The sequence below is a fragment of the Felis catus genome, chromosome F2 (genome assembly GCF_018350175.1).
Source record: "Felis catus isolate Fca126 chromosome F2, F.catus_Fca126_mat1.0, whole genome shotgun sequence".
Lineage (NCBI taxonomy): Eukaryota > Metazoa > Chordata > Mammalia > Carnivora > Felidae > Felis > Felis catus.
The window spans coordinates 67,283,278-67,298,404 of record NC_058385.1 but is presented as its reverse complement, the minus strand read 5'-3'; the positions used below and the strand labels follow the sequence as shown (position 1 = coordinate 67,298,404).

Below are 15,127 nucleotides of genomic sequence, written 5' to 3'. Positions count from 1 at the left end.
TTTATTTTTGAGAGAGAGAGAGAGAGAGAGAGAGAAAACACGTGTGAGCAGGGGGAGAGGCAGAGAGAGAATCCCAAGCCGGCTCCACACTGTCAGCACGAAGCCTGACACAGGGCTCGAACTCACAAACCATGAGATCATGACCTGAGCCGAAATCAAGAGTCAGATGCTTAACTGACTGAGCCACCCAGGAGACCCAATTCAGGAATTTTAAAGTGGACGGTAATAGCTGGGTGTATGATGTATCATCACATGTACACAGCAAACATCCTTGTGCTCTGCCAGCCGCAGGGATGCCAGGAACTCTGAAGAGCATTTGCATGATGTAATCTATCGTGGACTGTTGATTCAGCAGCAATTTTTCATGAGGAGACTGTGATTGTTATTGGAGGCATGATGTTTGTCATCTTTAAAACTGAAGGGCAGGGCTGGCTGAATCCAGGCCCTCCTGCTCTCCCTCTTCTGTAGCCTTCTCCAACCTGCTGGCCCTCCCTCTTTAGCACGCCCACAATTTCCTCAGAACCTTCCTCCTGCCACCCACGTGGACTTGCCTTATCCTATATTTCTCCAAAGCTTTATACACAGACCCCAAGCCCTCCCATCTCCTCCATTTATTCGCATTTAGGATATTCAAATGTTCAGAGAAAGGGGATGGGTAGGGGATCCAGTTAGTACACATTAAATGGGTATTAAATGACAGATAGTTAGGTATGTTATTTCTCAAGCTAGGGTCAAAAGACATAATCCTAGAGGTTTGAGAGGTTCACGGGAATTTTGTAATGATACCTAATATTTATTGAGCACTTACCATGTTCCAGGTATTGTTTGAAATGCTTTACATGTATTAACTTAGTTTCACTAAAACCCTATAAAGCAGATGCCCTGTCTCCATTTAACAGATGAGCAAATTTAGCAACACCCTTATCCCATCAAACAGATGAGTGACCATGGAAAGTCTGAGTTATTAGCTCGAGGTTATAGAGCTAGTAAATGGTGGAGTGAGGACCCAAACCCAGGAAGTCTGGCTCCAGAGCTAATGATCTCAACCTCTCTGCAATGCTGTCATCTGGGGCTTGGATGGTCCAAGATGGCTTCACACAGGCGCCTGGTAGTTAGCTGGGGCTGTTGCCTCGTCCTCCATGTGGTCCTTCCAGCAGGATACTCCAGACTTCTTCATGTGGCAGCCAAATTCCAAAGGGTAAATGTTATGTGGAAAATTACCTTGATGTAACGGCAGCCTCCAAGTATACCACCACGCGGACTGTATGGTAGGTCACAGGACAGACAGGCTTATAGACCAAATTCAGACACTTGAATTACACTGTTTATGTGACAGCTTTAAAGCATGTTCCCAAATGCTTTGGCATTGCTCCCATTGAAGGGGGGGGGGGGTCTATATTCCCTTCTCTTGAATCCTGGCTGGCCTTAGTAGCTTTCCGGTAGCTAGTAGGGTACGGTTGAAGTGATGTTGCACAACTTCTTAGGATACGTCAGAGAAGGTCACAGCCTGGTTTCTTTGCAGACACTCATTCTGAGGGAAGCCAGCTGCCACGTGAGAAGTCTGCCATGCTGGATGGAGGGGCTGTATGAAGGTACTCCGGTTCACAGTCCCAGCTGAGCATGCAGCCAGCCAACAGCCTAACATCAGTTGTCAACCACAAGAATGTGCTATCTTGGGTATCCAGCCCAAATCAGCCTTCAAGTGACAGCTGCAGTTAGTTGACATCTGATAAGAGACTCCAAAAAAGGACTGCCTAGCAAGTCCTTCCCGAATTTTTGAGCCACGAAATCATGAAGAAAATACACTGGCTATTTAAGCCACTAAGTTTGGCATAACATGTTCACTCAAAGAGCAGCAATAGTAACCCAAACTATTTATCAACCAATTTAAATTTGTGTGTTTATTTATTTATTTATCTTTGAGAGAGAAGGGGGTGTGGGGAGGTGGGGGGGGGGGGACAGAGGATCTGAAGCAGGCTCTGTGTGTACAGCAGAGAGCCTGATGTGGGGCTCGAACTCATGAACCGTGAGATCATGACCTGAGCTGAAGGCAGACATGTAACCGACTGAGCCACCCAGGTGCCCCATTCATCAATTTAGAAGAGAGTGGGAAGCAAGGGGAAAGAAATGGGGTAGATAAACAAGCTTAGGATAGCAGGACGGAAGACCAGAGTATCTGAATTTTGTTTTATGCAGTGTTCCTGTGTATACTATGCAGTGTTCCTATGTCCTCTGCTGTGCCAGTCTTCTCTGCAGATGGTGTGGTTGTAAGGACCAGAGCGGAAAGTAAGAGAGAGGGGCCTGGAACCAACAGATATCTGTTCTGTCAGAGAGATGAAGGAGCAAGTGTGTCTGGTCATAACTGTAGCTGGTCATTATTAGCTGACTGAGTATCGAGGGGTCTATCTGCTTTTCTTTTCTTTTTTTTAATTTTTTAATGTTTTATTTATTTTTGAGAGAGAGAGACAGACAGACAGAGACTGAGTGGGGGAGGGGCAGAGAAAGAGGGAGACACAGAATCCAAAGCAGGCACCAGGCTCTGAGCCATTAGCACAGAGCCCGATGCGGGGCTCAGACTTGTGAACCGCGACATCATGACCTGAGCCGAAGTCGGACGCTCAACCAACTGAGCCACCCAGGCGCCCCCATCTGCTTTTCTTGTACAGACTACACAAGGCCGCAATGGGGCTATAATGGGTGTCACTAATGAGTGGCCAATTTAGTTGTCAGTCTAGAGGTAGTATAATCTCTACCTTATTAATATTTAAAGTTCACTTGGTCTATCTCTTTCTATCTAAAGTAGCACTTTCATTTGTTCCATCCTTTTTATCTATGATCAACACGTATCTATTTATCCTATGTGTAATGTCTCAGAAGCAAATTGTGTCTACTTTTTAGTTTCTTATTTTCTACAGCAGACTTGAACAATCATAAATCATACAGCAAACACATTACAACAAGCCCCTAGAACAAGCACTTAGATCAGGTTTGTGATGTTCCACTTACTGGCTCAAGCAAGTCACATAGCTAAGCCCAGTCAATGTGGGACAGGTCTACACAAGGGAATGGACACCATAAGACATGATTCACTTGGACCACCATTGTAATAATGTACCACTAACACAGCTAGGCAATGGTTGATCCAGTTGTCAACCTTTCAGCAATCTGTTTCTGGAGCCCCCCTCCTCCCCCCCCTCCCCCACCCCACACACAACTGGTGTCCTCGAGGCTGTTAGGAACCGGTACTTAGTCAAGAGCTTCTCCAAACCTCACTTCCCAGGCCCCACCCCAAGCCCAATGAATCAGAATCTCTTGAGGGGTAACAGATACAGGAGAGAAGGTGGTGGTACTCCCCAAAACTTCAGACTGAAATAACTCCGCAGAGGATTCCAGCACAGAGGGTTTCAAAAACAAGACAGTCTCAATACGCAACTTCATTTCCCACAGACCACATTCTTTTTTTTTTTTTTTAAGTAATCCCTACACCCAACGTGGGGCTAGAACTTATGACCCCAAGATCAAGGGTCGCATGTTCTTCTGAGCCAGCCAGACACCCTTCACAGAGCACATTCTTAACTGTCATAATTACATCAGAGACGCTGCCTTGAAATTTTTTTTTTAAATAATTTTAATGTTTAAGTTAGCAGTGGTTCTCAAACTTTTGTGCAGCCATATTAACGGGGCGGCGGGGGGAGGTTTGTTAAAGCACAGATGATTGCCCAATCCTCGGTTTCTGATTCAAGGGGTTTAGAGCTGACCAGGGCAATTTGCATACCTTACAAGATCTGCTGTGGGGAACCACACTTTGAGAACCACTGAGAGCAGTAAGATGATTTAGTGATAACACTGACTCACGTTGAAATATTGCACTTCCATGATTATAGCACATTTACGACCTACAAGGTCTTGGGCTGGTGCCACAGCGGATACGATAAGGATAAGATTTGGATCTTGATTGCGCTTGAGCAGATTTACTCTTTAAGTGGATCTATTCTCTAAGACAGGAAGCCTAAGTATCATTAGATAGGTTCGGATAAAGGGGCAATCTCCTTTCTTTGGAGGAGATAAAGTTAAGGCTGGAGTAGGAGACCCTTCGAGCTGGGTCCTGAAAGAGAACTAGGTCCTGGACACGTGGAAAACAGTGTTGCATCACAGGATTCTTTTCGCCTCGGCAAAGAGAAAAACAAAAACAAAAACAAAAACAAAACAAACCTTGACAAACACCCGGGAAAGGTCTGTGACATTCTTGCCTCCCGCTCCAGCATTAACGATCTGCAAGCTGCTGGCATCAGAACGAGGAAGCGTGTTTTCCGTGTCACGGCCTCAGTCTCAAACCCTGGCCTTGCCCTCTCCCTTTGGAGCTCCCAGAGCGGGTGCCTCAAAGACTCGACGGAGTGTCTGGCCGAGGCCTCAGTGGGCGGTGCCTTGCCAAAGGGCGCGGCTTAGGCGCTTCAATCCTCAAAAGCCTGAGCAGGACGGTGCGACGACCCCCGAGAAGTGGCGAGGCCCGTGCCTGGCGACAGGGGCCGCACGCAGCGGCACCGTTCCCAACGAGCCCCAGGTTTACGCATGGCGCTAGGACGGGCCGGTGGCAGCGGCACTACCCTGTCGAGCAAGAACTCCAGATCTGTTTCTTCCCGTTCTTTGCGTTGGACTTAAGGGTGGCGGACGCCAGCACAGAGGACGCGAGCCCTCGGTTCCTCCACCGTCACGCACCGAAAGGGGCGGGACTCTTGTGCACCCTCCTAACTCTGGAGAGAGCACAGCCCGGGAGCCCGCGGACTGCGCCTGCGCGGCCCCGCCCCGCCCCCCTCGCCCCGCCCTGTTAGCCCTTATACCGCCGCTAGGGGTATCGGTGCTGCTGCGGCCTGAGAGCGCGGCGGCTTTGAGGGCGCGGGAGCCGTAACGAGCGCCGGCGAGGGCAGGCAAGAGGGTGGGAAAGCCGGCGGGAGCGGAGGGCGGCGCCGGAGGAGGGCGGCGCGTGGCTGACTCATCCCTCTGGAAGATCTAACTGACGGAGACAAACCCTCGTCAAACCCGCCCGCCCGCGCCACCCCTCCTCAGCCGGGAGGCGCCCGCCCGCACCGCCCACCCGCCCTCTCCCGGCCCGGCAGCCTCGGAGAAAGTTTTTCTTGTCGGAGGGACCCGAGCCGCCGCGGGCCTTTCGGAAGAGAAGGGGGACAGGAAAGGAGGCGACCGCCGCGCGGGCCCGGGGAGTGCATGGTGCCCGGCGCCTCGGCTGCCAGTCAGGAGGACATCGGGGCGGGGTCGGGCTGAGCCGAGCTCCTTCTTCCCCCCGCCTCGCCAGAAATCGCTCTCCCGGACTGCCGCGGGGGTCCCCGCTCCTCAGCCCGCCATGTCCCGGCTGCTGCCGCTGCTGAGGAGCCGGACCGCGAGCAGCTTGAGGCCGGGCCCGGCCGCCGCGCCCCGCCCGCCGTCCTGGTGCTGCTGCGGGCGGGGGCTGCTGGCGCTCTCGGCCCCCGGCGGCTCCCGGGGGCTGGGCACCCACCCCAAGAAGGAGCCCATGGAAGCGCTGAACACGGCGCAGGGCGCGCGCGACTTCATCTACAGCCTGCACTCCACCGAGAGGAGCTGCCTGCTCAAGGAGCTGCACCGCTTCGAGTCCATTGCCATCGCCCAAGGTAAGGGGGCGAGTGAGGGGCGAGCCCGGGGCCCGGCGTCCCCATCTCGCGGCCTGCGCCCCAGGAGCCCTCCAGCCCCTCGGCCCGCCCCCACCCCCCTCGCCCGACTGGCCTCGCGCCTGGGACGTCCGGGCCCGGGAGGGGGGGGGGGGTTACTTTCCGCCTCCTGAGTGTCCCCAGGGCAGGTAGGACAGGAGCAGATCGTGCCAGGCAGCCAGGACCAACGCTTGGCTGGTTCCTCCCCAGCCTCAGAGGCCGGAGCTTCAGCCCAGATTGTCAAACGATTGTTTCGATTGTGCTTTGATTTATTGTGCGCCTCCCCTCCCCGGCCCTCCTGTCCCCCCTAAGCCCTTGCTGCTTTCTTGTGAACGTGCAGCTACGCAGGTGCATGCCGTGCCTGCTCGGAAAGCGCTACCAAAACCCGAGAGGCAGGAAGAAACTTTCTTGAAAGGTTATCCAACCAAGCTGTACGGGTGTCCAAAAGAAGGGATATTGCTTCCTAAGGCAGAGATGCTCTCAGCTGTGTGATTGCACACACTTCTAGTTGTATTAAACAGCCAAAGGAAACATTTTCCTGGGAAATGGAAAGAATGAATCAAACCAGCAACTGCAGATACATAACTTGCAAGCCCGTATAGGTTCGGCGCTGCACAAGTTCAACGCCAGTTGTTTCCCCAGAGGTTGAAAGAATGTAGTAAGAATGTATTTTTCTGGCAATCTGTGGCTCTACAATAAAAAGCAGACTTCTGCTTTAAAGTAATGTGGAATGGTGAAAGCAAAGCTATTTTTAAGCTGACATGTTAAAAAAGGATATTTTTAAAAACGAGTGCAGAGTGCTGCAGGTCAGAATTTGAGAGCAGGTGAAAAAAAAAGCTAAAAATTCAGAAAAGCAGAAGGATGAAAGGACTGAATGATTAATTCCATATTAAAATATGTTTGCAATTTGAATACAGTAGTACAGACAAAATACATAATACAGACAAAATATATAGCTATTTTATTTCACATTACGATGTGTTTGACATTTTTTAGCAAGTTTACCTCCCCCACCCTGCCAAAGTTGGTAGGTGCGTAAACATCCCATAGATTCGGAAGTTTAAAGTACATTGATTGAAACATGGCATTTGATTAGCCAGAGGCACTTGAAAGTGCTTCTTGGGCCAATAATACAGGAATGGAAGAAAGTCATATAAGTGTGACTTACCTATACGGCTTCTTCAGAAACTTTCTCTTACTTGTGCCTTTGAAGTGCTTTTTTTTTTCTAGATGCAGGGAATTGCAGAACAATTTATAGTACTGGATATTCCAGACAATGTCCAGCCCTAGGGCATTTATAGGAGAAATGTAACTTCATAATCAGTTCAGTTATTAAATGTGTAACCATGCCATTATATGAAATAATAATCAAATACTAGTGATTGGTAAGGTATGTTTGTATTCATTGTGTGGTTTAAGATATTCAGTTCTGAAAATGTGCTCCTGGGAGAATACAGACAGTCATATATGCTGGAACATTAATATTAGGAATGTTTTCTCCATGGGCAACACTTTTGAACATATATTGGGCCTAGGCTAAGTAACTTCTTAGAAATTCTTCTGCGTTAACCTTGTTACAAGTTTCAAGGGCCTTATTAATATAATTTTATGATAATTCTTGAAAAGCACATCCTGTGATACAACTGGGTAAATTTTACCTGATGCCTTATTGTTTTAGCACATGGCAGTAAAGATGCTACATTCTCCTGGGAAGATAACTTTAAATTTGACGTGGTTTTAAGTATTTGAGAAAGGACCTATAAAGTTCAGTCAGTGGAGGTTACTTAGCATCAGTTAAACTTAATCAGTATGGAAGTTATAGGAGAAAGAAATCAGTAATTTGTCTCCTTTGTTCAAGATAAAAAGGGAAAGGTATAGGAAGTGAAAATGCTTGTCTCCTGTTCATAAGCTAAAGAACTTCAAAGTTTAAATCAACTGTTTTTGCCAGTATTGATGACTAAATCATTGCTCTTTGACTCAGAGGATACTTACTGATGCTGCTGCTTTAGTTTTTAGTATAGTCTTAGTGTTCCTTATTGTGTTCAATATCAATATATACAGTTCCTATGGAGATCAGTGAAATCATTTTTCCCCAAATGAGTAACTCCCATGTTTTTCTTTTATTGTTGCTTTTTGAATCTTTTTAAATACCTGATTCATGTACTAAATGTATGTGTACTAAACATACTTTCTATTAAATAAATTATGTTAAAAGGACTGTTTCTTGTTATAGGAAGTCTCACGTGTTTTTGGAAAGTGTGCTTGTATAATCGAACGAACTGTTTTGGATTTGGTGTGGAAACATTACAGGAAAAAATCATCTATGCTTTGATATGGCAGTGGAATCTATTGTTGAAATTTGGTACATTTGCCCTCATCGTTCTTAGTGCTTATCAGTAGACATGTGATACGATCTGTGACAAGATAAAGCTTTACATGATTCTAAATAGATAAGATGAGCTGTGTGGGATGTCTTATCATAGTTAAATAGGCTATTGTGATTTTCAAATTACAAAATGATTTCCTTCTCGGTTTTAAAAAAGTTGATGTTGTGTTCTCAATGTACATGCTCAACCTAATCTCTCTTCTTCTAGAGACAGTCCATATTTTCCCGATAATTCTCTGTTGGTTCATTGTTTTTATGACAGGACTGGCAAGCTGACATTAGTATAGTTGCCTTTCAATCTTAACCAAGAGTTTTAAAGCAAATTTGTCTTTTAAGTTTTTGCAATTATTATTTCTATTCATAGTTGTTTTTTTGTTTTTGTTTTTAACTTTCAAAACATATGAGTTGGTTTTTGAAGGACAGGCAATGCTCATTGTGTTAGTTATACATTATTGTGTAAAACATAGTGGCTTAAAACAAACGTGTTTTTTCTCAGTTTCTGGGGATCAGGAATCTTGAATCAGCTTTGTGGCATGTTTCTGACGGGGTATCTCATGAAGTTATAATCAAGCTTTTATTTTTATTTTTTGTAATCAAGTTTTTAGCTGGGCCTGCATCCGCTGAAGTCTTGCGTAGGGCTGGAGGATGCATTTTCAAGAAGGCTCACTCACGTGGCTGTGGGCTGGAAGTCTCAGTTTCTTGCCCTGTGGGCCTCACTACAGGGCTAAGTGTTCTCAAGACATGGAAGCTGGCCTCCTCCAGAATGAGTGATGGGAGGCAGAGAGAGGACGCTTAAGCTGGAAGCCACAATCTTTCATAACCCAGTCTTAGAAGAGAGAGTCCATTTATTTCGTCCTGGTACATTGTGGGAAGGTGCCATACATGGTGCAAATACCTGGAGGTAGAAATCACTGGGGGCCATCTTGGAGGCTGCCTTCCGCACTTACTTAAAAGTGTTATAACTAATGTTTATTGGAGAATTACACAGCAAGATAAGAACTGGCTTTGGGGAAGGCACAGTGAAAGATAACTGAAAAGAAAAGGAGCTTCTTAGGGAATTATTTTTGTTAAATGTGTACTCGAGGTACTTCTTAAAATGAGATTTCTTTTACGTCATAGTAGATAAGAAATGTATGGAGGTGAAAAGAACAGTTTTTCTATTAATGTTAGATCTTAATCGCTTGCATTTTTTCTATTTCTCTGTATAAGTGGTAATTGTGTATGTTTTAAATTTGCTTTTTTTTTTTTTTTTTGCCATTTATCTACATCCATATAGATACACCATATAATTCTAAACTTCAGTCTTACAGTTCTCATCTTTTGTGGATATTCATTTAAGGTAGGATGTTTCATTGTGAGAACTTGTCATATACAACAAGAGGCTTTTGGCAGAATGAAAGGCCAAAAGATTAAAATCTGATATTAAAGTGGATACCGAGAATGCTTAAAAACAAGACTTTTTTCACGGAGTTCTGATTCACTGGGGATCTTGGACTCTTAACAAGAGTATCCCCGTTTTTCTCAGCCCATGGTTATGTGAGAAAGTAGCAACTCAGCTAAGCTATTGGTTTCTGGGATGAATTGGAGATAATTGTGGCTTTTGCTCAAAGAGAATAAAAAAAGGGCAAGAAAAACATTTCATATTCCAAATTAAGATGTGTGAATAAATATATTTCAGAGGCTTGGTTGAAATGATAAAAGAAGAATAAGGGAGGTGTAGCCCAAACTAGACCCAGCAAGAGAGGAAGAACCAGGATGGGGATATGAATTGTGAATTGAGTCAAGAGGAATGAAAGATCTCTAATAAGCTGAGAGCTGCTGAGGCTGCTTTTCCTTCTCCTCCTCCTCCTTCTTCTCTTTCTCCTCCTTCTCCTCCTCCTCCTTCTTCTTTGCCTTCATCTTCTCCTTCTTCTTCGCCTGAGACCTTCTATATCTTGGGCCCAGATAAGTTATGAAGCCTTGCTATAATCTGCTATTTACCAATATGGAAAGAGCCTAGTTACAGCAGTATATTCCAACAAAACTTAATTCTGAACACTTTAGAATTACTGGCATAATGGAGTAATCTTATCACTGGGGATTATTGCCAGCAGAACATAGCTAACGTAATAGGATTTTTTTCTTCCATTATAAAATGTATATATGCTGTTTGACAATCTCTAATCATCACTCATATATAACTGGATGTTCAGGGTTACGTGTGACTTAGAACAACAACTGTTCTCTTATATTTCAGGATTTTGCAGCTCAGGAATATAGGGAGGGCTTGGCTGGATGACTTTGTTTCATGTGGCGTCTGTGGCGGTCCCTCCATAAATTTCAGCTGGTAGATGTGCTGGTGGCAGGGTCCAAGATGGTTTTACTCACATGCCTGGTACTTTGGTGGAGGTGATGGCTGGAAGCCATCTTCCAGTGATGGCTGGAAGCTGGCTCATCTGGAATGGTTGACCAGAGTAGATGCGCATGACCTCACTAGCACAACATTCTCGGGGAGACTGTAGTACTTATATGATTGGTCATGACTCACAGAGAAAAAGTTCCAAGAGGGTTATCTATGTAGAAGCTGTAAGACTTTGTATTAGTTTTCTGTTGCTGCTGTAACAAATCACCACAAATTTATTGGCTTAAAACAACACAAATTTATTCCCTTAGAGTTCTAGAGGTCTGAAGTCCAAAATGAGATTTAAGGGGCCAAAATAAAAGTGTCAGCAAGGCTCAGTCCTTCTGGAGGCTCCAGGAGAGAATCTGTTCCTTGTCTCTTCCAGCTTGCAGTATTCCTTGGTTCCTGACCACATCATTCTAAATCTCTGCTTTGGTTGACACATCATCTCCTTCATTTACCTTTTTGCTTCCTCCATATAGGACCCGCAAGATTACATTTAGGGTCCTCCTGGATAATCCAGGGTAATCTCACTCTTTCAGAATCCTTAATTTAGTGACACCTGCAAAATCTCTTCTGCCATATAAAATAAGGTACTCACAGGTTAGAGGATTAGGATGTAGACATTTTGGGGAGACATTATTTAGCCTACCACAGACTTGTTATGACCTAGTCTTGGAAGTTCCAGAATGTCATTTCTGCTGCATGTTGTTGGTTAAGCATATCGCTAAAAGTCTAGATTCAGGGAAGAGAAATCAGGAGGTATTCTATGTACGTGACCATGCCTAATTGTAGTTTATTCCTTTATATCAGTATGTTAAAAAAATTAATCATTTCTGTTGGAAATCTTTTATCTTTCTCTATTAATGCATACAATTAACATGCCAGGTATTTGTTTAAGACTTTAGAACATTCATTCTTGTACTGAGTGGTAGTACAGTGATTCATTTTATAAGATGTAGAGGACTCCTTCTGTATCAAGATTTCTCAGCCTTGGGCAGTACTGACATTTCGGGCTGGACAATTCTTTGTTGCGGGAACTGTCCTCTACCTGGGGTGTTTAGCAGCATCCCTGTCCTCTACCCACTAGATGCCAATAGTGCCCACCCACCTTCCTCACCCCTAGTGTGTCAAGCAAACATTTCTCCAGACATTGCCACATGTTCCCTGGAGGAGACTGTGGGTCGAGGAAAGGAGAGGAGTGTAGCAAAATTGCCCTGGTTGAGAGCCATTGCTTTATATGAAATGCTATATGGCTGTTTCTCCTTCAGTCCTCTGTCTTCTCTCTCCTCTTCTTTTATCCATTGGTACTTGCTATTATCAGTGTATTATCTTTGCTTCAGGCTTATTGCTTTATTATACATTGATTTTTCTTTGGATAAGGACAGAGAAGTAACTCCTCACCTCCTTATCAACTCCTCGCCTCTCTATCAAATAAAATGAGTTTTATGATAACTGTTTTCCTTGATTGTGGTACCTCTTAACTTCTAAATTCTTGACCAAATTCTAAATATTAGATGTTTAGAAAATATGGCTTCAGAAAAGTGAAACCCTGCTTCAGTTTAATTCACCAGTCATTAATTTTGTGGTGTCTGTCTTAGTAATCTCAGTAGTCACATATTGCTTAATTTTTGTGTCAATTATGACAAGCAAATTTTTATAAACAATTTTGTAGATAGGGAAATTGGAATAATAGATCTGCAATTTATAGGGCCATCTAGAAAGGTAGGTAGAACTAAATGGATGATCTCGTGTGTTGGGGATGATCTGATGTTGAACCATTATTGGTGAAGATTGTTTCAGTTTTTCTAAAAATAGTGATGAGTTTGCATAACCACACTCTTGTCTGGTTTTCTTTGGCAGGTCATAGTGTAAAAGTAACTGGAACAAATAGGGACTAAATCCCTGAGTGCAGATTTTATTAGCATCTTTCTCAATTCAGCTGAATTAATTAGAATGTAGATTTATAGGACTCTGTCTAGCCTTGTCTTTGACTCATTGGTTTATGTCTATCTTAAGTTAATGAAAACAATCACTTAAGAACAAGTTGGTATATGTTAAAATATAATAAGTTAGTTACCCCAGATCATCTGGTAAATGAGAGACTCTTCTAGATAAAGGACTTTACAGGTAACAAGATGTTGTTCCCCTTAAGCTCTACTTTGATGGCTTTGGTGGTGACATATTTGAACGTATTGCATTATTCTCTACCTTAGTAAAAGTATAATGAGCACAATTTAGCTTCTACCAGATGCTGGTGTCTTTATATACTATACTCTAATGCTTCTTTGGGGGCTACTTCTGTTTGTAGGCATGTGAGTCATCACATCAAATGCCTCCAGAGCACTGTGCCATTGCAGTTGGCATGTTCTTTAGACTCTGTCACAGTGATAGTGAAATGTGTGGGGCTTATTGTGCCCCTCCTCCCACTCCCTGGTGCCCTCAGACTGTTCTGTTCTCATTCATCTCTTGTGGTTGTGTTAAATTCTTTTCTACTACCTAAAGGAGGTCTGCTTCTTGATACCTCTGTTATTTTTTCTAATGTCTAGTCTTTGTCGTTCTTCCGTAGTGTTTTTATTTTTTCCTTTCTCTTTCATTACCCCCCCCCCCCCTTTTTGATACCTCTATGTTTCCCAGTAGGGTTTACTCCTGATGGACATTTCAAGGTCATTACACCACTGCTCTCTTTTGTCTTTTTAGCAAGCCAGTTGCATCTATCAAGTTGTTAATCTTTTGACTCTTCAGCTCTCATATTGAAGATCTTGTGAGTATTTTTGTTAACGTCTGATTGTGGCTACTTAAAGGATTGTTGTCTTAAGAACATAAAAGGTAGTTAACTGAGACATTACTATTTTTAAAGTTTTAGGGAAATTTAAATTAGAATGGTGCCCTTTGTTTACATTTTCTGTCTTCTTTCTGAATTTTAAGGTAGATTATTCAGTACATTGTGTTATTAGAAACGTTTATAATTTTAAAAAGTCTGGCATTTTGTGACTTAACTTCTGAATTTCTATTGTATAATACTTCTTATATTTTATAGAAAACATCCTATTACTGCCACTATTGCTGTTGCTAACATCATCTTTATTACTATTACTTAGCATTTGAGTATTTGTTATGTGCCATACTGAACTAAGTGAATTTTCTTGTAATTATTTTGTTTATTTCTCTTAGAGAAGGAATTTTTTTTTCTATAGACTAAGATACCTAGACTAGGAGTAGTTTGCCCAAGATCCTACAACCTGTGTGGCAGAGTAATTTTTAAGTTGGCTTTATTTGTTTCTTACTATTGCACCTTTCTGGATATTCAGACTTGGGTTTTTTAACACACATTGGGGAAAAAAAAGTAATACTTGAAATAATAAAAGTGACATGTGCTGGTAACATATCTTAGTCTATCTTCTATATATTTGCACAATATACAACATCAGTACAAAAGCAAACATGGCATTGTTACTTTGAAAATAAGGGGAGTCAAAGTAAAATCAATATGCAAAAAAAGTTTATAAATATCTTAAAAAGTTTATAGGTGAGAATTTTGGCAGAGTTAGCAAACTAGTATTTGGGACTTCTGATGTAAATTTCTAAGCTTAATTTTAAAATTCCTTTAGTTTTTTTTTTTTTTTAATTTTTTAATGTTTGTTTATTTTTGAGAGAGAGAGACAGACCGTTAGCAGGGGAGGGGCAGAGAGAGAGGGAGACACAGAGTCTGAAGCAGGCTCCAGGCTCTGAGCTGTCAGCACAGAGCCCGACTCCGGGTTCAAACTTGTGGACCGTGAGATCATGACCTGAGCCGAAGCCGGTCACTCAAACAACTGAGCCACCCAGGCGCCCCTCCTTTAGGTTTTGTGAATGAGTTCTTGGATTTTTATTTTTAAATATGTAACATATTATTCATAGGAAAGCTTTCCAGCTTTGAAAATTTATTTATTTAGTAAATATTTGTTACTGTACCTACTATATAATGGATGTTGTGCTGGGTGTTGGGGGTACATCAGAGAATTGATTTGGCAAAATACTCATAAAGCTTACTATTTTGAGGAAGGAAAGATATGAGCAGTAAAGTAAATAAGCAAGATAATTGTTGATAGTGTGTACTGTTAGATGAATAAACAGAATGACACTTGATTTAGATAAGATAATCCGGGAAGGCCTTTTTGTAGGTGATATTTAAGCTGAAAATAAAGGATTGAGGGAAAAGCTGTCATTCAGACAGCTGAAGGAAGAGCATTCTGAGAAGGAAAAGCAAATACCAAGACCCTGAGACAGGAAGAGGCTGCACGGTGTAGGGATTGACAGAGGGCAGACATAGGTGCAACATACAGAACAAGGGGGAGCGTGGAATGAGAGGAGATAGGCAGGTAGGCAGAAGCAAGGTTCATCAGGGCCTCTGTAGGTAAACCGCCTGAAGGCCGTTCCTGGGTGTGAACATGAGAGTGAAGTGATGGAATTTAAAGAGCACTTGGATGCTTTTTGAGAACAAATTAGAGGGTGCAAATGCATAAGCTAGGAGACCATTAGGAAGTTGTTGTAGCAGTTTAGTCTAGAGAAGTTGGTGGCTTAGACTAGGCAGCCATGGAGATGAAGAACAGGAGATGGATTCAAGATACATATTTGAGAGTGAACTGGTAGGACTGCTGATGAGTTGGAAAGGGACAGGTAATTAAGGGAAAGGAAACAGTA

The 15,127-nt window shown here is 43.3% G+C and overlaps 1 protein-coding gene and 1 long non-coding RNA gene across 6 annotated transcripts in view; one reads left to right on the top strand and one right to left on the bottom strand.

The window, feature by feature from the left end:
• Positions 1–4,834: 4,834 nt before the first annotated feature.
• Positions 4,835–15,127, top strand: part of TMEM65 (transmembrane protein 65) — a 53,204-nt gene continuing 42,911 nt past the window's right edge. The window contains exon 1 of one of the 5 annotated variants that reach the window (XM_045050020.1): positions 4,835–5,642. In XM_045050020.1, coding sequence (XP_044905955.1) covers positions 5,357–5,642 — 286 coding nt within the window. In that variant the 5' untranslated portion in view covers positions 4,835–5,356. The remainder of the gene's footprint in view (positions 5,643–15,127) is intronic. The other 4 variants (XM_045050019.1, XM_023248733.2, XM_023248734.2 and 1 more) reach the window with 4 other exon arrangements.
• LOC109496202 lies at positions 9,715–10,518 on the bottom strand. The gene is made up of 2 exons (XR_002152114.3): positions 10,432–10,518; positions 9,715–10,036 (listed from the first exon to the last, which is right to left on the bottom strand). It is a non-coding gene; the product is annotated as an uncharacterized LOC109496202 (long non-coding RNA).